The 25,026-nt window shown below is 38.5% G+C and overlaps 1 protein-coding gene across 4 annotated transcripts in view; it reads right to left on the bottom strand.

The window, feature by feature from the left end:
• Window positions 1-25,026, bottom strand: part of gna11b (guanine nucleotide binding protein (G protein), alpha 11b (Gq class)) — a 57,043-nt gene that overhangs the window by 7,770 nt on the left and 24,247 nt on the right. For 3 of the 4 annotated variants that reach the window (XM_037530997.1, XM_037530996.1, XM_017697212.2), the window contains 3 exons: window positions 17,730-17,914; window positions 10,381-10,535; window positions 4,746-4,874 (listed from right to left, as the gene is read on the bottom strand). In XM_037530997.1, the coding sequence (XP_037386894.1) occupies window positions 4,746-4,874; window positions 10,381-10,535; window positions 17,730-17,914 (469 nt within the window). Of the gene's footprint in view, window positions 1-4,745; window positions 4,875-5,999; window positions 6,129-10,380; window positions 10,536-17,729; window positions 17,915-25,026 lie in introns of all 4 variants that reach the window. The other variant, XM_017697213.2, reaches the window with a different exon arrangement.

A 25,026-nucleotide genomic window follows, 5' to 3' on the forward strand; every position in this document is an offset into this window, starting at 1 on the left:
CCTGCCTAAAATAAAGCTCCTTCACATTGCCGTCCTCATTTCCTTCAGCCGGGGGCTCACTGACCTACTTCCAAACATGCACGGGCTCTTTAATGTAGGACGAGCTGCCACGGTCGCTCCGGCAAAACTTCAGAACGGACACGGAACGGAGGGAGGCAGGGAGTGGAGAGAGCAAGAGAGAGAGGGAGAGGATGAGAGTGAGAGCGTGTGTGAGAGAGAGAGAGAGAGAGAGAGAGAGAGAGAGAGAGAGAGAGAGAGAAAATATGACAGTGATGATGGGGAAATGATTAAAAAAAAAAAAGGAGAGCACTGTGAGAAAAACGGAGAAAGGAGAATGACAAAGAAAAGAAGAAGATGGAGAGAAGAAGGAGAAGGTGCTATGAGAAGTATGTGGAAGAAAAATGTGGCACCACTTAAAATAAAAAGAATAAGGCAGAAAAAGCTCGCCCCACGGTACAACAATAAAACCCGGACCTTAAAACAAACAGTTCGGAAACTAGAGCAGAAATGGCGACAAACCAAGCTGGAAGTTTTCACTCTGCCTGGAAGGACAGCCTTATAGAAATGCTCTCACTAAAACTTGCTCAGCATATCTGGCTTCGCTGATCGAGAATAATAAATATAATCCTAGAGTGCTGTTTAGTGTTAGTTTTCCCCAATCACAAAAAAATCAGGCAGGTACTGAACCACAAATTCCGGCAACTCTCACCAGTGAAGTTTTTATGGGCTTCTTTAATAATAAAATTGAAAATATTAGACAACAAATTCAGCCCACAGTATTTAATCCAACTTGGCTGTCATCTGACTTAGCTGATATAAAACAAAACGCAGTTGTAGAAAAAAGACTGGAAATTTTTTACCCACTCCCACAGCTGGAACTAGAGAAGATTATCTCCTCTGCAAATTGCACTACCTGCACACTCGATGCAATTCCCTCAAAATACTCAAAGTACTACCAGTTATTATAAACCCTCTTTTAACTATAGTAAACTCGTCCCTTAGTCTGGGCCATGTACCCAAAACTTTTGAACTAGCAGTTATCAAACCTCTGATCAAGAAACCAAATCTTCATGTTAGCGTATTGTCTAATTACAGGCCTGTTTCTAACTTGCCATTTATATCAAAGATCTTAGAAAAAGTTGTGGCCCAACAACTTCGTTCATATCTACACAAGAGCCATATATATGAAAAATTCCAGTCTGGATTTAGGCCACATCACAGCACTGAGACAGGTCTAGTTAAGATAACTAATGATCTTCTTGCCTTTGATCAAGGCTACGTATCCCTGTTAGTGCTACTTGACCTCAGTGCAGCTTTCGATACAATAGACCACAATATTCTCCTAGAAAGGTTAGAATACACGGTTGGAATCACAGGGACAGCCCTATCATGGTTCCAGTCTTACCTAACAGAACGTTATCAGTTCATCAGTGTCATCAATTTATCTTCCAATTATTCAAAAGTAAGATTTGGAATTCCGCAAGGCTCTATTTTAGGACCATTATTATTTACACTATACATGTTACCATTAGGCACAGTTTAAAGTTACCATGGTATTAACTTTCATTGTTACGCTGAGATACGCAACTGTACATATCAGCCAAGCCTGATGACAAATACAGGTTAAAGAAAATAGAGGACCACGTAAAAGACGTGAAATGCTGGATGTCACATAACTTCCTCCTACTAAACAGTAACAAAACAGAGGTTCTCCTTCTGGGTCCAAAATTGGCAAGAAATAAATGACCAGATTTAATTTTATATCTCGCTGACTTTCCAGTTACACCTGGCTCAGCAGCAAAAAATCTTGGTGTCATATTTAATTCAGATTTATCATTCGATCAAGACACAGGCAGCATCACTAGGACAGCTTTTCTACATCTTCGCAACATTGCCAAGATAAGAAATGCCCTATCCCTGCGTGATGCATAAACACTAGTACATGCCTTTATTACTTCTAGGCTAGACTACTGTAATGCACTACTGTCAGGATGCACGAGCAGGAATCTAAGCAAACTTCAACTAGTCCAAAATGCTGCAGCCAGGGTCCTCACTAAAATTAGAAAATTTGATCATATCAGCCCAGTGCTAGCATCACTTCATTGGCTGCCTGTTAAATTCCATATTGATTATAAAATTCTTTTATTGACATATAAAGCCATACATGGGCTCGCTCCTGAGTACCTGCAAGACATTACTTCCTATTATGAGCCATCACGACTACTCAGATCCCAGTGAGCTGGCTTATTAATAGTTCCTAGAATTCAGAAGGTTTCAGCTGGGGGAAGAGCTTTTTCTTATAAAGTCCCCAAACTCTGGAATGATCTTCCAGAAACTGTTTGGGACTCAGACACAGTCTCAATCTTTTAAACTAGGCTGAAAACTCACTTGTTCAGTTTAGCTTTTGGTAGGTAATGTTCCCCCTTAGATAAAGGCAGCAGATCCAGGGGTCCATGGACACAAACTGTTTCAGAGTGCTGCCATGTCTGTGTGTCCTTCTGGTTCTCTCCTTTTAGTTAAGCTGTCATAGTCAGATCTGCCGGAGTCATTAGCCACACTCTGGAAATGTTCACATTCCCTGTTTTACGTAAAAACAGACAGAATAGAACTAATTCCCTCTCCCTGCTTCCCTCCCTCCCTCCCCCCCCCCCCCCCCTGTCCAGCCGGACACTTCCTCAGTTCTGAGGGAGTTTTTCCTTGCCACTGTCGCCCCTGGCTTGCTCACCTGGGGTTTTTTACATTCTTGTTAAACTCTGTCTTTTCTGGAATTCTGTGAAGCTGCTTTATGACAACATCCGTTGTAAAAAGCACTATACAAATAAATTTGATTTGATTTGAGAAGGAGAGTGGGGAGAGAAAGACAATGGCAGAAAAAAGAAGAAAGAAAGGCAGGGGAGAGAAAAATAAAACTGCTAAGAGAAGAAACGAGACAGAAAAGAAGTAAGGAGGAAAAAGCCAGGCAGAAAAAAAGGGGTGCATGATATATCGGTGGACCATATATTATTCACCAATATCTGAAGAAAAAAAAAAACGCAATTATCATCAGCCTCATATTGAAATTATGTCTGAAAATAAAACTGAAAACTTGGAGCCCTATTTTTACTTTGCGCATGCACTAAAGCATGTGCAGTGGGAATTTTTCTTCTTCCAGACCCCACATCACCCTCCACAGTATAAAGTTTCCCTCGTATCAACCACGGAGGGCACATTCATGTAACAGCTTGTTTATCAGAAACTACATTTTAGCTGGTTAGATAGTTCACGTGTATAATATCACACATTTACACACCTCCTTTCACAATCAGTGCTCCAAAAAAAACAAGATGTTCAAGACTAGGATTTCTGTTGACAGCAGCGATGATATGGAGGCAAGTATATGTGAACTGTGTGTTTTCACAGTTAATTCAATTGTTTTATAAATGCAAAGCCAAGTTTATGTTCCACTGTGAGTGAAATGTCACAAATCTCGTTCAAGTCTGATGGCTCGATGAGCTTTTGCAATGTTTGCTACAAAGTTTATTCATACAGATTTATACAGATGCTCTTTCATATATTATACAAATTAGTTAAACCTGTTTGCTTGTTATCCCTGCGTACAAGTTTGTTTCACATATGCTGCAACTGAGGACGCGCTCAGTTTGTTTACTATCAAAACTAGACAAAATAAACATGCAGGAAATTATATCTATTTGTGTACATTTCTTATTGTATTGATATTCTTCACTAAATTATTTATCAGTCTTTTAAAATACGGGGTGACATGCACAGTGGTAGGCAGGAGATTTCAGCCTTTAGCTACATGATTACAACAATTTTTATAGCCTTGTATCAGGTTCATATTTGATAAATGACAATGTTGAACATTCTTAATTGTGTTTAGAAATTATCTGTTCATTTACTGTTTCAAATGCCTTTAAATGAGTCTGCTAAGTAATGCACAATATTAAAAAATAAATATTTGCTTAAAATGATTTCAATTATCAGCTAATGTCTCCTTTGACCATGATAAGATGTTAATGATCCACTATTGTAACAGGCCCAGAATTTCCATGTATCTGTGCATCTCTAGAGAAAACGGGGGAGAAAGAAAGAAGGAGGAGAATGACAGGCACAAAAGGAGAAAAGTAATGGAGGAAAAAAGGACCAAGAGAGAGAAAATAAAGGAGAGAAGGAACAAAGGAGCAAGCAAAAGAAAGGAGGAGAGAGGTGACTGTTCCTGAACTTGCTCTGTTATGAACACTCGATCTTGAAAAAAGACCTGTGATACTATTGAGAGTGTGAGAAGAAGAGAGCTGATGGCCATCATTTGATAAATCTATATTCCCAAACAATAAAGCCTCTCTTGCACGTTTGGTTTAATTAGCATATCAGCTGCACTTGATATATGGACCTTCAGACAGCTATATCTCATGCATCTGCACTGTCACTCTCCAAAACAGCCATCTCAAAAGTGAAACCCAGGGCGCCTTGTTTCTCTTGCTGGACAATAGCTGAAAAAGATTTGTGGGCTGGTTTTCATAACTCAAGATAAAGGAAAATCAATAGATTGACAGCAAAGACAGCTTTTATTGATGCTGGGGTACAATTTGATCTTTTTAGGTCACAAAAGTACACTTGGACAAAACTGATATCACATGGGTACGAATCAAAGACTCAACCACAAGGTACTTGTATTGATGAACAAAAAGTCATTTCAAATCCTTTGTCAATACCAACACCGAGGCAAGAGATAGAGTGTCTTCTACCTGAAAATGATGCTTTCCAAGTCGAAAGGGTACTCAATGATCCCTGTGGTTGGGATTCGAACCCTAAGCACATCCTGCTGGGTGGGTAGATAGGATGTTTCAGCAATACGATCCAGATCGGATAGATAGCTAGAGAGAGAGAGAGACACACACAGACAGAGAGGGAAAGACAGAGAGAAAGACAGGCAGACAGAGAGAGAGAGAGAGAGAGAGAGAGAGAGAGAGATACAGAGAGAAAGAGATATAGACAACAATATAATAAAGACTGATAGTGATAACATTAACAGAAGTTACTCCCTTCTGTTACACAAGTCAGTGGTTCAGTCCAGTGCTAAAGGCCTCTGTGTTGGTCATTCCTACTGAGAGGTGCAGGGGTGTTGTTAGTATCCATCACACCACCACAGGGTTTCTCAGATTTGGAGCTGCACCCCACTGGAAGCTCTCTGGGTCTGGCCAGTGTGGTCTTACAATAGCATCTTTTGAGTAGTTCACGTCTCACACTGAATGAGGGATTTTTACTCATGAAGTATCACTGCATCATTTTAAACCCCTTAAGCTTCTTCACATGTGCACAAACAGTGGATTACTATATAGCAACTACAAGGAAAAGGTCCATATTCTTTTCTTATCGGTTGTATGACATTTGTGTGGTTTTAACTAGACATAACTTATCCCTTAGAATTCAATGGGCTGTTTGTTACTGCGCCTTTAAGACTGATAAGAACAATCATTAAGTAGAATTGTAGGAATTGACTCTGTTCACTGTACGTTTAGGCACTCTTCAGTTAAAATATAGGATGAAATCTACCCAAATAAATTTAATGCAAATTGTTACCTCACATTTACTGAGTAGATTCTATAGGTTGTGCTTTACAGTATATGAGCTGATATATACACACACCAATATGTTCTTATTTTAAGAAAAGCAAGGAAAACTTGGAAGTTGTTACTGAAATTAAGACCCGATAACAGGTCCCTGAAGAAAAAGGGGTTTCAAACAAAAGAAAATAGAAGAAAAAACTCTTACAAAAGCACTAAGGACAACTGTGCTGTTAACCGCAAACTCTCATTCATTCCGTTTAGGTCTTAAATTATAGGTCACAATCATATCATGGCCAGTCCCAGAGAGGCGGCAGTACAGGCACTCTAATAAACGTTAGCAGTCTTTAGACAGTGTGTGCAGTGTGCGTTTAAGAGACAGAGACTGTGCACTGCAGCAGTACTTCAGCACTTTGTGGGTTCCAGCACTGGTACCTGAAGACGACATTCTCCAGGTCAAAGGGGTACTCTATGATGCCCGTGGTGGGCACACGCACCCGCAGGACGTCCTGCTGAGTGGGGATGTACCCTGAGGCTGTGACGCGCTCAAGATCAGTTAGGTAACTGCAGGATGAAGGGCAATATAACACACAAAATCTCATCCAGCCCCTCCCTCTCCCAAACAACCCCCCCACACAACATACACACACCTGAAAAGCATGTCAGCTACTGAATGATAATCATATGTTTTGAGTAAACTGCAGCAGCTAGCTTCACTACCTTAAATGAGTGCCTGCAGTATTTCATGAATACCTGACTTCCTTTAAAACACATTAACATATAGAGAGTTGGATTGTTGGATGGATAAAATTAAATTAAAGCTAAAATAGACAGCTTTAGTTTTAGGTTTATTTATTTATATACTTTAGGTTTATTTATGACTAACATTGGCTGGGCAGTGGGTTGCAAGTCCACTTTATAAAACCTGTGCGCTTCTTCTGTGGTCAAGAGCGAAGCTGGATGTGTTGGGAGAAACATTTTCTGAGGGCTCAGCTGGCATGCGTAAGTATGCACTTGACTAAAGTTATAACAATGTTTGTGAACAACTGCTTTCATTAGTCTTTTTTTTAAGTTATGATTAAAGAACTCTAAACAAAATAAGCAACCCCCCACCACGCCTTCCTACTCCACCCAGCCATTACTTTCACTTAACAAACATGGACTACGTCTCACATTAGGCAAAGTATAGGCATGAATTGTGAATGTCTGGAAAATATTAAATTTTTAAACAACCATTGTGTTTTTAGAAATGGCCAAAGCAGATTTAATTACAACAATGAAATTAAAACTTACCAAAGAGAGAAACAAGCCCTGAGACTTTTCCATAGCTCCCTTAGCAGTAGTCACAATCAGCAGTCAACTTGAAATACACAATATGGCCAAAAGTATGTGGACACTTGACCATCACACCTATATGAGCTTGTTGGACATCCCATTCTAAAACCATGGGCATTAATATAGATCCCCCTTGGCCCTCCTTCCGTCCCCAGCCATGCCACAAAGTTGGAAGCATATAATTAACTAAAATGTCATTGCGTATTGTAGCATTAACAGTACACTTCATTGGAACTAAGGGGCCAAACCCTAAAAAACAACCCCTGACCATTATCCCTCCTCCACCCAACTTTACTGCTGGCACTAGGCATTTCTGTGTGTAGCTTTCTCATGACATTCACCCAACTCTATTCCATGCATCAGACTGCCAGATAGTTAAGTATGATACAACACTCCAGAGGCCACTGAGCTTAGAAGCATGTCCCATTCGACTGCCAGTGTTTGTCTATAGAGACTGCATGGCTATGTGCTTGATTTTATACACTTGTTATAGCAATGGGTGTAGCCGAAACACTCAAGCCCAACAATTATGGTGGTGTCCACATACTTTTGGTCACATAGCTCTGTTATCTTCTCAGCTTTTATCAGGTCATCTTCCCAGCTGCTTGAAGTCATGATAATTAAGGCTGGGTATCAAAATATAGCTCTTTTACTGTATAACAGAACAGCATCTATGATACCAGGCAGAGCAGCCTGGCAGGCAGGACCACCAGTCACCACACTACTAAGCTGGCTATTATGGTTACAATTAATGAACTGCAACCACATCAGATTTTTTTTCTCCCAATTAGTTTTGTGTCTGACCAAACAATTTAGTTAAAAGGGGAAAACAAACCAAAATTGATGGAGGGGAGATTCACTTGGAAAAGGCCCCAAATATTGTTGTAACTCCAGTTGGGATGAAGCATCTGAACCAAAAAAACAGGCTACATACCTTGACGTATGTGTAATCAATTGCATCACATGCGATGCTGGACACATGAAGGGTTACGGGGGTATGCACTCGGAAGTTGCAAAGGGAGCTTAAACGTCATGACAGCTGTCCAGCGCCTACCTCATCGCTCCAACACAGGGGCAATCCAGCTTGTTTGCTTCGTCCTAGTGAGTTATTACAGAATAATCGGGCCCTCTTTCAAGTGAATCTCTGTGTATGTGTGTACATGTGTGTATATAAGGTACATTTTCAGTTTAAAAAAAAAAAAACCCATGACACTTCTCTGTTTGTGTATATCATATATAAAATGCCCAGCCTAACAATAATTGGCCAAAACAAGTGCCTCCCAGGCCTTTACAGTGCCAGGTTAAATCAATCACTTACATGTAATACCCATTCATACAAGCAGGAGGCACTGTTCTGTGCTTTTACCATCACACTGTAATTCTCAGCTCTCTTCAACAATGCCTCATGCATTTGCTAATTATAAGTTGCAGGTCTGTGACCCGGCAAACTTATTCAAAGGAAATCTGGGCTACCCATGAATTCATCTACGTTTCATTGCAAACACTCATTAGCGTCCTGCTTCAGCCGAATCAATGCTACTTTCAGATGCAAGGCTCAAGGGCTTTATCAGAGATTCTTCTTGCTTCGAGTGTGCCCATTAAAAAAGGAGCATTGTAGGACAAAACTCTCCACTGATGGTCTTTACACAAGGTCATGTGGGTTCAGAGACCCCACAGGTTAGAAATCATTCAGAACAACATTAACAGTTCAATTACATTAACCTTGAATGGCTTCAGTCAATAGTTTGACTCGCATTCATTCACTGTTTTATTAAATTTAATTAACTTTCAAATATGATTTTGGTATATTTTAGTTATTGTATCACTTGTATTGTGTAAGTTTGACTTCTTAGCTAGTGCCAATTTATTGTTTTACATCTATTCCTTTTTCATTTTAATAACTTTTTTTATCCCTATTTGATCTGTTTTTTATTAAGTTGCTATATTGTTGCAATTCTAATTATTTACAGATTTTTAAAAAACTTTATTAAATGTACTATTAGGATTTTTATTTTTAGCATTAGATATGTTTTTTTACAACTTTTTTTTTTCTTTCAATCCCTGATTTCTGATTGGCTCAACTACATTGTAAATAAGAGTCTCCCTAGATGTACTCTAAGTTTAAATAGAGGTTGATTCCTTGATTTCTAAACATAATGAAACAAACAGATACAAAAACAGTAGTTTAACTTTACATTTGAACTGGATGAACTCATTAACTAACACACACACACACACACACACACACACACACACACACACACACACACACAAGAAAAAGTCTAACCATATCTCTCTCACAAACACTGAGGATACATGATATGGACAACATGCACATTACTGCAAATATGCTATAAATTGAAATGGACCGTTTGCAAAATTCAGCATTTAACATTTAAATCACAAATTTGAGTGCTGTGCTCTTCTGTTCAATCGGACTAATTTATAAAGCTACATGCCACTATCTAAGTTAAGAAAAGCTAGTTAATCTCAAGAATTTTTAACATTTATTGATAGACATATATTAAAACGATTTCTGGCAAATATAGTAGCTTAGATACACTTAAACTTGCGTGTTTGAATAACAATAGAATTTTCTCATTGCTGGTAATATTAAAATTATTAGCACTGCATAACTGAATAGAATTAGTAAGAATAACTGAACGGCTAGTGCAGTCTGAATGATTGTCCTACAACACTGAACAGCTACCTAGCCGGCACGCTCTTGTTCATTCTCAGTAATAAACATAACCGAGAGCCTGCGAAGCTAGCTAGCAATCCGGAAGAGTGGGAGACTTATTTGTACCGCACCAGGAGTTGAAACTGAAACTGCTGCCTAGAATGGTGAGTCTCGCAACCGGTGCCAAGTCACAAGGAGTCTTCATTGAGTTAGATATGCAGAGCTGGCAGCTGCATGATAGTAGTGAGAAGCTAGTATTAAGCTTGATAAACATTTGTTTCCTTACAGATGTACCGGGGTTCATAAAAGTAGTAAACATGCCAGCAATTTGAATGACTTTTTCATTTTTAAATTATTTGAACAAATTTAATGAATATCATCGAATATTGATTGCAGCCCTAGTATATTCCAAAACAACAAATAAAAACCAGCACCACCCTCCAGATGATCAGTAACACCTTTCCACCATTTCTTTGTCTAATAATTCTTACTAATTTTATGTCATCTCTGTTCTCACTGAAGGTTTGCTCTGATGAGTTCGCTTTTCCTTTGCTTAACGGAGGACGTAGCATTTACAGTTTATTGTTTTGGGCAGAGAAGCATCTCAGTCACATTTTGCAAACGCTCAACTGTATTATGCCTGGCTATATTTTAAAAACACAGTGATGTAACAAGGTTAAAGACTAATCTGCATTATTTTGATCTAAACTGAAAATAAATAACAAAGGACATACTGTGCAGCCTTAACACACCCTCTTCAAATTCAGCATGAACTTACACATTAGCAGTGTGTCTACTCACTATTTGGTGGAGTCAGAAAGCTGGTACTCCCTGCGGCGGTCATAGGCTTCCTGAATGCCTGGGTCTGACCACAGCATCTTAATGGCACTAACGTAGGGTTGGTCAAATGACGCCACCTTCTCAATATCCACCTCCTTCACCAGCATGGCATTGGCCTGCAGGCAGATTATAATCACATATATTACAGAGATCAACAAACTGAGAATAGAACAAGGAGAAAAGAGACCAACATGACAGGAAAACGATCAAGAGACATAAGCAAGTGGCAAAGACTGCAGAGCTTGCAGAACTAGTGTCTTTTCTAATAGTCTTTTTTAATAAAAGAATGCATGGGCTATATAATGCAAGCTTTTTGCTACTCTACAACTCTGTATATTATGGGTCTACTGTAAGCTCTAGAAGCATCTCCTACACACCAATCAGCCACTAATTTTTGTCTGTACATTTGTTCCATTGTGTCCCACTTATCATTTTCATAGAAAGCGGTATCTAACACCTCAGTGCTCTTTTTCATTAAATTGGACAGACAAAGTGTGCTTTTAAGTTGGCTGCTATTATCGTTTTAGAAATGGAACATATTGTTGTCCATTTTTATAGATGTCATAGGTGTCAGAAACTACATGAAGCTTATTTGAGGTTACATAACTTTAAAAAGCTTGACTGTGTGATTTATATACGCATTTTAAACGATGCTAATCGGTGATGTATAACCATCCATAACCTGTTAGCCATATCACCCTCGTAGCTCCAGTGCAAAGCCAAAGATGCAAACTTTGGACACCAAAAATGTCGTGGATGATCTACATTTAGGACATGGGCTAAAACTGTGAATTTATCTGGGTAGAGTCATTTGAGGACACTGAAAGGGTTTGAGCTGGGTTTGAAGATGCTCCTTATCAGGTAGGTGCTTATATGCAGGGGCGTTAAATTGCACTCACAGTGCATGCAGAACAGGGCTAGTCTTAATTATAGGGTTTGCTTCTAGCCTCTGTGGTTGATGTCTAACAAAAAGAACCAGAGAATTGTAAATGCAAGTAGGTAAAGTCAAGGGGACTCTATTGGTTTAGCTGAAAAATTCAAGAGAAGAAACATCTGAAAAAATCTGAAACTTCTACAATCGACATACACCTGTAGACTGAAATTTTAATTCAGTAGAAAAATCATGTTAGTTCATCCAAATACTTTAGTATGTTTATACTGCTGGAAGGGGAAGGTGAAATGTGACATCAAAATATCCTTTTTCCCCTGCCTGCTGGTGCACAGCAACAATCGTGAAGAGAGATGCTTTAGAGGCGAGGCAAGTTCAATCAGTGTGCTAGTTTACAGTCACTTCACTCCTGTCCCTGACATGGAAGCCACGGACAGATGACCATGTTTCTTTTTTTTTTCTTTAAACTTTTGGACACAGTACCAGAAATGAATACTACAAAATGTGCTAATCATGTATGTTTTACATAAACACTAGTCATAGAATGGCAAAAAAAGTTAGTACTAAATGCCGTCATTAAAAGGTTTACTGCTAGGTTTAGCTGCTTTTGAGAACCTCCTATTAATGCCATTGTATGGTCAGGAAAGCAACAACACAGCATATCCAGTGCTTAAGCTCAGGACTTACATATTAGCTCATAACAAGCATGTTTGCTTGGGACTGATGTATTAAGAGCCAGTCACACCTGCATTTGCCAGCAAAAGTTTGACAATGAAATCACATTCATTTTAATGGAATTCACTGCAATCAGCAAACACGTGTCATACACCTCTGTGCGCAAAATGTTGCAATTTGTTGAGTAACTATGGTTAACTTTGTGCTCTTGACCTACAGTTGTACTGCTTTGGAGTGTGGGGACCTCTAAAGGAGCAGAACCAGATAAATTGCATGATCTAGTCAGTCAGAAGACTGTATTATTATTTTGACTTCTCTGATTTTACTATTAGTGGCAGACAAACTAGGCAGCTTGCCAAATGCTATGCTAGCTATTTGGCTAACCGCAGCTGCACACAAGTCAGTTGTTTTTTTTTTGGCTACAGACCAACTTACCTATTACCATCATGGTAGTTGAGTTAGGCAGCTTGCTAATGCTTAGCTCACAAGCTGCAACTCAAGCCCACTGCCACCAAACATGCCAATAATCTACATTTTTTAAATATAGGTCAGTGTGCAAATGTTATATTCTCTCAATTTATTTAGTTTACTGTTGTATCATTATCGTTACTGGTTAGTCAGTAGGCGACCTTGCTAACTGCACCAACATGGAGGACTTGTTTTCAAAGCAAATCTTCTAGACTAGCCCTGGTCACGCCCTCATTTAAAAGCAACGCAAACTCCAGACTAGCCTTGATCACACCCTGATCTAAAAACAATGCAAACTGCAAATATCTTATGTGACTGTGGCATTGGCTCTTCACTAGCACTCTAGCTCATGTGGCTGAAACAGCATCCAGTCATCTGTACTTACATCACCCTTCTCCATCAGTAGGTGGAAACAGAAAAAAATAACAGCTAAATGATTCAGTGCTGCGCTCGTTGAGCTGAGATGACATATCCTGTTTATGGTTTTTCTCTCGCCACATTTTCTTTTGTGATATTATAAAGCACAGCTTTTATAAAGTGTTTCTGTGCTTCTAAGAAACCAGTGTGAATGCATCAGGAAAAATTCCACCGTGTCGTTCAAATGTTTCAAATACTTCTAGAATGTTTAAAGTTGAACTGAAAAATAGAAATATTAACATATTAACATAAGCATTTTCATTAATGTTTAATGTTTATCAATGTAAACATTTTCAGGCACTCTTTATTTTTGATTGATCAAAAAAAATAACATACACCTATTCTAACTGTAACTATAATTTCATTAGATCCACAGAGTGCTGAGCAGAATGCTACTGGGTGCTTTATCTACTTCTGTGTAAACAAAAATGAGCCAAAATCTTGAAGTCTACCTTTAAGTAAATGAACTTTATTTTTGCACTGCAGAGGCCTTGATAATGCTTCATAGGCTATTTAGTTTTAATAACAGATGCTGGTAATAAAAATCTGGAGCTGGTATGATCATGAGTTAATACTCAGGCCAACATTATTATTATTATTATTATCAATAATAATAACAACAATAACAACAACAACAATAATAAGAAGGTATAACAGCAGTCTGGTATGCCCTCTGAGGCAAGGGTCTCAAACTTAAATTACCTGGTTGACATCAGCTAGTTAGTCTTCTCCAGGGGAGAGCAGGTTGAAAAACAATGCTGGGAAAACTTGCCCCACATTGTTTAAGAATGAATATAAACTATAACATACACTCATTTAAGCGCTTAAGCAATTCTTCTGCCACCACAAACCACACTACTAGTACTAATTACTACAATTATTATTCTTCTTCTTGTTGTTGTTAGCAGTAGTAATACATAGAATGTTTTGCAAATATTTTAGCGTGCATTGAAATCCAGTAAACCCACATTTAACAGCAAAATCATAGACTCTTTCTGTGATGTCACTGGCACTCCTGCTGCACGTGAGTGAAGTTACTGCAAGTTAAGTGAAAAAAGAAGTTAATTCAGATTCAGATTCCTTTATTGATCCCAGGGCGAAACTGCAGTTACAGTTGCAGCCATTTATGCAAAAATAAAACACTTTACTAATAATTTAAGACAATATAGAGAATATAAATCTGCATTTGTGGTGGATTTGTTTAATAATTACTTTCATTTCGTAATTATACCATGCTGCATCTACCCTACATCATGAAAGAATCCACAAAAGTAGATTTGACTGACTGAAACTACTGAAAATTAGATTAATAGCTAAATTAGTCCAAAATAAATTATAATCCAGCCTTCTCAATGCGCAACATTTTAATTTGAATGGTTCTACTTGTCTTCTGAGTTATCAGCCACAGCGTCTGGTGGGTGAATAAAATCCACCTGTTAGATGTAAATGTTTAGCCACATGTAAAAATACATAAAAAATTTAGAAAAGAGAAAAGATTTATAGGCCGTTGTAAATCGAACTTGTAACAAACCATACAAAGCTGTCTCACGGTTCAGATTCTGTAGTCAGACAACTGTCACAAACTGTGAAATGACCAATGAATTAACCTACACTGGAAAAAAGGTACTTATATGTGCATCTGTTACATCAAAGGAAATATTATGTGTATGTACTTAATTCACTATTTAAAGTTGATATAACATTTTATTTGTGTGGAACACAAACATGTTTGAACACATTTAAGCTTTTCCCACCCAGTGTAAGGTTGCATAAACGGATGGATAAAATTCCAATAAATGGATAAAATTCCACAGTGAAACTACATCACTACATACCGTGATTATAATACAGCTTACAAAATACTAAAAAAAATAAACCCATTAGCAAATCTTTAATGTGATGTAGCAAAAGGTTGGCCAACATCAGGGGCGTCAAACTCAATTGCACAGGGGGCCAAAATTCAAAACACTTTACTTTGCGGGCCGAACAGAATAAACATTTATTGAACACCCTAAAACTAAATGTTTTTTGAACATAAATATGAATAAAAATAGACAGGAATGTTATTCTGGAATAAAAAAAAAAACAAACGTTAAATAACAAATTTCTTGCTCTCCATAAAAATATATCCACTCAAAATTATACAAGTTAGAAATATGAACATGCTGCAAAACAAAACCTGGAAATATAAATAAATTTTGTGCTTTTCAGCAACAACAAATAACGAATCAAAACATTCAGTTTTCTTTGCTCTTAAGCCATTTTATCAGAGCTGGATGCTTGGCATCTTTTTTTGGCAACAAGTCCGTTTATGTTTGGCGTGAGGTCCCGTGTTGTGGAGACTCTCAGGACGGACTGCAGGTGCTCATCAGTGAGACGACTCCTGTGTGCTGTTTTGTTGGTCTTCATCACTGAGAACAGCTCGAGCCGCATGTAGACGGAGCTGGGGTGCTGCTGCGGGAATGGAGTGAATAAACTCTGTGGGCCCTGCAGTGTCGTACTTTGCCTTTAGTGTCTCATTACACTGCAGCTCAATCAGCTCCATCTGAATCTGCACAGGTGCAGTTTCCACGTCGACGGCAAACGGGTTGCGAAGCAACTCAAAATTCTTTTTTTGTTTTTCAAAGTCACCAAAGTGCCGCGCGAACTCTGTGCGCAGTCGCTCAGTTTGTCAGCAAAGCGCGTATTTATGAATGTTGTGCCGACTTGGTTCAGCATTACTTGGCAACAAGGAAAGTGAGGCAAGTTGCTCTGGTGCATTTGTTTCTCCCATAAAAGCAGCTTCACTTGAAATGTATTCACTGCGTCACACATGTCAGTGATCATGCGGTCACGTCCCTGGAGCTGGAGGTTAACGCATTGAGATGAGCTGTTATGTCAGCCAGAAACGCCAACTCACATTTCCACTTTTCATCCCGCAAAACGGTGGAGTCTGTTCCTTTACTGTCCATGAACTGACAGCTTTCGTTGCTGAGCTCAAAAACTCTGTTGAGAACTTTTCCCCGACTTAGCCAACGCACCTCTGTATGATAAGGGATGTCCCGCATAAAGAACTGACATTGCCAATGATTTAAACCTTTACTTCGGATAAAGATTATGGTTTGCGTTACAGTGCTCATTGGTCCATCTTCAGGACTTTGCCACATAGTGCTTCCTGGTGTATGATGCAGTAATATGCTGTTAACTCACCAGTACAGTTCTCCTCCTGCATCTTCACTCGCATCCTCCACACTTCTTTCACCGCACATAGCCAGTGCTCCATCAGTTGTAAGTCCAATAAGTTTGTCCCAGGGTAGTTTCATGTCGGTTACACTTTAACATACGTTTTCAAAAATGTCCTTTCCAGTCGTTGTCCCGTGCATCGATTTAAGTAAGTAAGTAATACTTTTTTGATCCCACAACTGGGGAAATTCCACCTCCGCATTTAACCCATCCATGAAGTGAAACACCACATACACACTAGTGAACACACACACTACTGGGCAGTGAGCACACACTCGCCCAGAGCAATGGGCAGCCCTATCCACGGTGCCCGGGGAGCAATCGGGGGTTAGGTGTCTTGCTCAAGGACACCTCAGTCAAGGACTGTCGGCCCTGGGGATCAAACCGGCAACCTTCCGGTCACAGGGCCAGATCCCTAACCTCCAGCCCACGACTGCCCCTTAATGTCCAATATTTCCTCTGTAACGTGCAAATTGGAGTCCACCCCATGGATGAAGATGGCTAGCTGTGCAGTGTCAACCATGTCAGTACTTTCATCCCCAGCAAGAGAGTATGCAATAAAGTCTTTGCTTCTTTCACTCAACTGTGTTCTTAAATCAGTGGCCATCTCACAAACTCTATCAGCAGCCGTATTTCTACTTAGGCTTAAATTAGCCAGAATCTGTTTTTTGTCTGGACATACAACGTTGCACACCTTGATCATGCAGCTCTTCAGAAATTCTCCCTCGGTGAACGGCCGGGCTGCTTGAGCGATCTCCTTCACCACGATAAAACTTGTTTTCACAGCAGCTTCACTTTGTGATTTTGCCCGGGTGAAAACCGTCCTGCTGAAATGTCAGCTTCTTTTTTAACTCTTCTACTTTCTGTATCTTTTGCTCTGCATTCAGGGCTTTCAGGTTATCCTGATGTTTTGTCTCATAGTGCCGTCTTAGATTAAATTCTTTGAATACAGCCACAATAGCGCCACAAATGAGACAAACAGGTTTACCTGCAATGTCAGTAAACAGATACTCAGCCTCCCATTGGTTTTGAAAAGCTCTGTTTTCAGAATAAACTGTTCTCTTCGGCATCGTGAGGGGCTAGCTTCGCAATAACTTGTAGCAACAGAAACTAGACTTGATTGGCGCGGAAAGCGCTCTGAAAGGCAGCTGAAGCGCTGCATTATGGGATCTGTAGTTTATTGTGTTACCAGCGCTTCATATTGCCGGGCCATTAGTAACAATAATATAAAATGATCTCGCGGGCCGGATATAATTGCAAGCCGGGCCGGATGTGACCCACGGGCCTTGAGTTTGACACATATGGGTTACATCATATTTTTATTAAAATGATTTGTTTGGCCACACAAATGCTTTAATTCATCCAAACACCTCACAAACAACTCACATAGAGCATCTGCAGTTGGTCAGGATGCTCACATCACATTATGAAGCATTCAGTGATGAGTTAGAGGGCTCATTTGCACATTTCAACTTTCTACAATATCAGTGTCCTGCAGTTCTGTGAATACCAATATCTCAAACAATACATTGTGCAGCCCTAGATCAATCATAGCTGATGGCTACTGTTATGTAAATGTATGCTAACGATGTTCTGTAAGCTCAGAAGTGCAGAAGTGAAGTCAAACACTGTCCCTCACCTTGTTCTGCTCATACTTGTAGCCAATTTTCAGTGTCTCAGTGGCACGGATCATAGCCTGCATAGAGGTGAAGATGTTCTGGTAGACCAGCTTGGTGAAGCCACGTTTGTCTTCATCTGTGTAGCCGGCGCCATGGATGATACGCATTTGCTTTATAAACGTGCTCTTGCCACTCTCTCCAGTGCCTAGAGAGGAAAAGAGGACAAACATCAGTCAGAAAGTCAGACCTAGTGACAGTTATTTTGCTATTGTGGTTGCTGGAACACATGAATGTATTGTGTGATAATTGAATTGCAAAAAATATCAGAACAAAAACTCTATAAAGAGCATCTTTACTACCAGATGAAATCATAGTAGACCACAGCAAATCACAGTGATTTTATCAGTAAAGAAATAAAAGTTGTATTACATGATCATCTGATCATTATTATTTGAGCTGACCATAACTATTTTCCACAGCTGTCAGCTTTCACAATCATATCTACTTGGACACAACACAACTCCTACAAAAACAGCGAAAGTCTTTCTTGCGACACCTTCAGACGTCAGTAATGAGCAGTGTTTGTTTATTTGAGCTGTTTCTGTCATCACCAGCTGGGAGCTACTAAACTAGAAATATCAACAGCTAATCAGCCTATCTGGCCACTTTATTAGGCTTGTACTTTAATATTTACATATTTGTATACCAACCATCAGCAAAAAAAAAAAAAAAAAAAAAACAAAAACAAACAAAAAAAAAAAAACAACAATAAAACGCACAAAAGCCACCTCAGTAACTACATCATTCAGTATAAGAAAGTGGAGGATGCAGCGATACAAACACCAACAACATTCAATTGTTGCCAACTCAATTGTTGTATTTAATGATCGAGAAGGTGACATTTCTTTGCCCTGTCACTTTATAACCACAGTTGGTTATCTAAGGGGAGGTTAAGGCACTATGAATAAGTACTGAAAAACCTGGAGCACTAGGCCTTTAATCAGGAGCAAAGGTGCTGCTCCACATCCTGACTCAGCGCTAGAGCACCTGCAGAGGGCTGCAGTTCTCCCTCCCACACTATAGGAAGAGGAGGCATATTAGGTATCCAGGACAGCTATAAGGATCAGACATTTAGAGAGCAACACAAGTTTTAAAAACCAAAATAACAAATAAACACCGACACATCTTCTTGTGGTTCTTTCACTATATTAGAGTGTTCTCTGCTTGACCTGCCCATGATCTAATCCTCTTGAAGAACAGTTAGAAATTCCACAAAACGAGCGTGATGTCATTCCTACAAGGACCAAAGCTCTGAAGGTAGAAAACAGTGTAGCTGTTTGAAACACATTTCCTTGTGCTTCTTTTAATCTCCCTCCTCTCCTCACATACATTGTTTTTGCCTCATATCTGAGTAAACTGCAAAACTTAATAAATAAGATCCAATTTTACTCCCCTGCGCTTTAATCAGAAATAAGCACACACTGACAGACACTTTCTGCAAGACACAATTTCTGGAAATAAATCACGGTAATTTCTTTGTGTGCTAAAATACAAAATATCCACAGTTCCTGTCCATAACCTTTTGTCATTGGTTTTAAATGCGGCTCTGCATAAAAGCTTTGTGTTTCCGAGTGTTCTGGCCGAACTGATGACTAATACACACATCGATGCTGACTGAATACATGTTGTAAACGTTCTCTGGACATGGTATAATGCAGTAGCACTTTGCGGGATTTGACCAACTGATGTAACAATTTCTGAATCATAAAGTAATCATATCCTTTAAATATTCTTTGTTCTTTTAAAATCCCTAAAAAGTGAAGCTCATGTAGTGAATCATTTCTCTGCAGTTATGGGTGAGAAACCACATCTGTATTCACTACTGCTTTAAAAATGGCTCCAGTTGGGACACAGATTTCATCAAATTAGACAAATTAGCTACAGACTGATTTATACATACAGCTTATGACCACCAAAAAGTATGTTAGCATACTTTGCACACTCTCAGGAATAAACAGACTAAACTTTCTTTGGGTTGGAACCCTCAAGGGTAAGTGTTCTGTAGCTTTAGTTATGGAACCTAATTGTACCATATTTCACTACAATTATATTTCTTGAATTGTACTGACTCCACATACCCCTGTCTAGTGTCCAGACCTTTTCTTGTTCGGTTTTAAAATATATGGTTATGAAAAGGTACAAATACATACTTTTCTCCAGGAAAAAAAAAGTTGGACCACTGTTTTACCATGTAGGTTCATTTACATAGTGCGTACCTTGATGAATGAAAAATGTACCTGTACAGTACATTTTTACTGTCAGTATAGGGAGTAAGAACACCCATGTTAAATACGCTGACTGTCAATCAGTCAACATATCTGTCAACTACCAAACAAATGCAAAATATTGTGAATATTCACAAGCCATCAGGCTGGTCAATACCTCACTTACTACCTCCCCCCTCCCTCCCAATCTGAACTGGTTTAACCTTGCACTCAATAACTGCACCGTACGTACACTACTGCTGCTGTTAGAGCAATACTGTTTACATCTATTACCTGCACAGAACAATATTGTTTACTGTTTACATCTGTTACTTGCACAGATCACTACTGTTTACATCTGTTACTTGATGTACTTTATGAACAGCTGCTCTACATATTTGCACATACGCATGTGTAACTAATTTTATTTCAACTTTGCACATACTGTACATTTTTACTTGTACTTTTACTTTTTACTACTGTTTTTAGAGTTATTTTTATTTTCTTTTTTTTATTCTCTTAAGATTATATTTGGTGAATGGAGGAACAGCAAATTAAGAATTTCATTGTACAGTGCAACTGCCTGTTCTGCTGTGCGCATGACAATAAAAACCTCTTTAATCTTGAATAAAACTGTTACATATTTCAAATAGCTAACAGTTTTTCTGACTAATGTGATCATCAATCGTCAACTGTGAACCATTAATATGACTGACAGTCAAACTATAACATTTGTAAACCAAAGAACTCCAGGCTAAAGAGCAGCTGGACCATCCAGCTAGTCAACAGCACACACTTCAAAAGCCAGCATGCGTGATGTTATACACACAATACAGGTTTGGAGCAACATATGCTGCCACCCAGACAACGTCTTTTTCAGAGAAGGCCTTGCTTATTTCAGCAAGACCATGCCAAACCACATTCTGCATGACTTACAACAGCATGGCTCCATAGTAGAGTCCAGATGCTAAACTGGCCTGCTTGCAGTCCAGACTGGTCATGCACTGAAAAATTCTGGCACATTACATAATGAAAAATACAACAAAGTAGACCCCGAACTGGTGAGAAGCTGAAATCATAGGAATGTGAAAACATTTCACTTCCAAAACTACAGCAGTTGGTCTCCTCACTTTCCAAAATTTTACAGAGTGCTGTTAAAAGAAGAGGTGATGCAACACAGTGGTAAACTTGCCCCATCCCAACCTCTTGGAAACATGCGGCTGAATTTCAAATTTAAAATGGGCATTTATTTTTCAAAATACAATAAAATGTCTCAGTTTTAACTTTTCAGATGTCGTCTTTCTACTTATTTAAATGAAATATTAATGTTAAAATGATTTGCACATCATTGTTTTCATTTAGCTTCTGCACAACATTCCAAATGTTCTGGATACGGGGTAGTATTTATTTTGTCAGTTCTCTTCACAGGTGCCTAATTCTTGGTGTCTAATTCTGACTTGTGTGCATATACATGACGTAGGCATATGCACAGTAAAATTTATGATTTATATTTCTTTTTGTAAATGTAAACTGAATTTTCAAACTGAAGATGTGTGTTCACTAATGGAAACATGCATGCGTGCAAAGAAAGTCTGTACAACACTGCAGTGTTCAGATAAACAGTGTACTGTGCAATAATAAACCACACTAACAAGATCTGGATGTCATATGAGAGAAGTGCACGCATTTAACTAACGCATGCTTATTTACCAGGGTTGGGCGACATAACAGAGTAAGGTGTGCCCTGGTATTTAAAAAATGGTGATATCAAAATTACGAAGTGTCAAATTTGTATTCCACATTGAAACAGGCAAATAAAAAATTCTACCCATTTATTTTTAGAGAAGGTCACTGATTGGTGGTGTTAATACAAAGATGGCTTCGTTTTCACTCAGCTTTACACACTCATGTCTTCTAAAGTGTCATTTTAGCATCAGTTAGCTGGAATTATGCCTGTGCTGTGATGTGGCATGTTTGGCTGGCTAACCAAGCTATCATCAGCTTGACCAAAATACTACATGTTTTTTTAATCATCTACATTTTCGGATATATTCCATCATCTACACTTTCAGAAAACCACAAGTTATTCAAAATCAATACCTATAGTCTGGTGTGTAGCGCTGTTTGGGCTGCAGCCTGCTCGCCATGCTAAAAAGGTAGAAGACCAAGCTACAGATCCAAACACCAGGGAACAGGTTTAATTTCACCTTTGTGTCCCTTCAACACCAGTTGCTCAACTTCAATTCTTCAGGGTTGAATCATTATCATCCAAGTTCGTGGCCTAGCTTTAGTTAGCTAGAACAGAACACTGTCTGTATTAAGCAGAGCTGGTACGGCAGATACACTAATGCTAACCAGCTCTTCTCTCCTAGTTAGAAGAATAGTTGAACTTATTTCATCTGCTAAACAGATGGTTTGACATTTACTGAAAGACGCCTTGAAAATCATGCGCTACTAGATGCAAACGACTTTTTGATTATTTATTTATTTTTAACAACGCAGGATGATGCGAAAAGAAAAGCATCATAAATGACACTCATGACACCACACAACCATGGTAATATCATAAACTGCAAACTGCGATAATACATTAAAGTAATAAACTAAATAATAATAATTGGTCCCCAATTTCATTTATATGAATTGAAAGACCTAAATTAATAGTAAAAAAAAACCCAGGGTGTCAGTATATCATTACATTCAGTGATTTATGTAAGATATGATGTTTACAGCATTAAGTCATATCTCCCACTGCATCCATGCTTTGTAGATTTATAAAGAGAAGCAAAGTATATTGTCTCTGTCAAAACAAAACTGGGTCATTTGACCATTTCTGTTAGTCCATTTGTCATAAAACGTCTACAATATAAAAAGCAGCTGGTATTTTTGAATTTGAAGAAAAATGTACAAATGGAGAGAATGTGTGTCAGAACAAAACTTGATTAAAACTAAATGAATTCATTTCAAATGCTAACTTTTGAAGATTAAATGTACATCGATTAAATGTCGACCTTTCAACATTCAAACCAGCCTTCACACAGGCAAACACTTGACTATCAGAGCCATACACCAGTCAGAGAATGACGGAGCAAGAGAGTAAGAGAGAGAAAGCACAGGAGCTGAAGAGCTGATGGCGGTACTTCAACCCTCTTAAGATAAACTTAAGTACCTCTTTACAGACTGAGAAGCCCTCAGTAACATTACACTGCATAGGCCATTGTTTTGGATGGCCAAAAAGCGGTCAATATTGCTGCGCAATTTCAGTGGAAATGCTTTCGGTGTGCGGTTCTCTATAGTAGAGCCAGATTTGAGAACTAAATGAACATATACACTATATATTGACAACTATATAAATATATACTGTAGGTGCCGATACAAAATCTCCGTTACAACGCTGACTAGTGTATTCAGCTCTCTCACATTTCACACAGGCCTTCAAACGCCTCCACAGATACACAAGCTCACACTCAGAGAGAGAAAACAGAGGTAATAAATCAGCTCCTCCTTTAGCTTCACCACAACCACAGGAAGTACACCACAACCACATGAAACACACTAATCTATCAGGAAATCAAAAAGTGCAATGTCATCTCGCAGTTTCTCATTTTCTTGTCTCACAAAACAGCCAATCAAAACAGCAGTAACGCATTGTGTGATCACATTAAACTAAACAGTTTCAAACCATTTATTGTTGGGCGGTATACACAAATGCAAAGACACAGACACAGATCGGCAATGATCGGTAGAATAAAGAAGATGAGAAAAATGCTGCAAATATGTACATTACACCTCGGGACTAACTTTATACAGCAAGAAAAACACAATGCATCAAATAGCACAAGCTGCTAATTAGGCTAACTAGTGAAGTTAAGGAACATGTTGCATGCACGGAAATCATGTTGCAGGCAATTCACAATATGCAACTAGTTGCCTTAAAGTTTTATCATGTCAGTCTAAATAAATGCTTCCTAGCTTTTTTTAAATAAAGGCTTCCTAACTTGTTAAATGTTTATCAGTTAAGTATTCTATAATCTTTTACATCCTATGCATGGTTTGTCTTTGTTCAGTTAAATCAGCTTTTACCGTTTGGAACTTTTTAAAATTCTGGATTTGCTGAATTAACAACCAACATAACCGGTAGATTACTCAGATACTAAGAGCACTGACTGAGGTACAGAATAAGGCCCTGTGTTCCCGATACATGAGCTACTGCTTTTACCGATAGTATCTGGCAGCAACTGAAAATCAGGTTTACAAGCAAATAAAGACAATCACGTTGAGCAAGTTCCAGATGAGGTTCCTCGCTACTACTCTAGATCATCATATCACTGATGCTGTGCATAATTGAAAGCTTATTTCCAGTCTCCGATTCAAATTATAACAAACTAATTTCTGCATCTAGTATGTTCGCAAGTCTAGTATCATTGACTGTTGAGGTGTGAGGTGCTGTGCACAGCATAATTCATGATACTGATGTTAAAAGCAACATTTAAGGGGATTTATATACTAAAAACAGTCATAATCAAATTCAACATGGCCATTTTCCAACCTGCCTTAAACCTTTTAGAATTAAATAGCCTGTTCTTGTAACTGTGCCTTTAAAACTGATATGTAAATTCGCTCTGTTTTTATTGGTTACCCTGTATAGTGCCCTATTCAGACAACAGTCCAGGATGAAGAAGTTTAAACATCCCCAGTATGATATGTTTGGCTAATATTCTATGTGAAAATAGGGTAACATATTCTCTACAGGGAACAACTTAAATATTCCACTTTTTTGCTAATTTAAGTGGACTATATTTATTTATTTATTTGCTATAAGTGGAAAATATAGGTAAAAAATAAAATCAATAAATATAAAATATGCCATAACATTTGCAGAGACCACTTTTGTGTTAGTAAACAAACAGGTTTGTTTGTTAAGTAAAGAAAGAGTACTTTTTTTATTTGAGTTGTCTCTTTACAGGATGTGTCCTTTGAACTTCAACAAAACCTATAATTTAACCACTGGCATACAACCCCAATTCCAATGAAGTTGGGACATTGCGTAAAA

Source organism: Pygocentrus nattereri, chromosome 19 (assembly GCF_015220715.1).
Source record: "Pygocentrus nattereri isolate fPygNat1 chromosome 19, fPygNat1.pri, whole genome shotgun sequence".
NCBI lineage: Eukaryota > Metazoa > Chordata > Actinopteri > Characiformes > Serrasalmidae > Pygocentrus > Pygocentrus nattereri.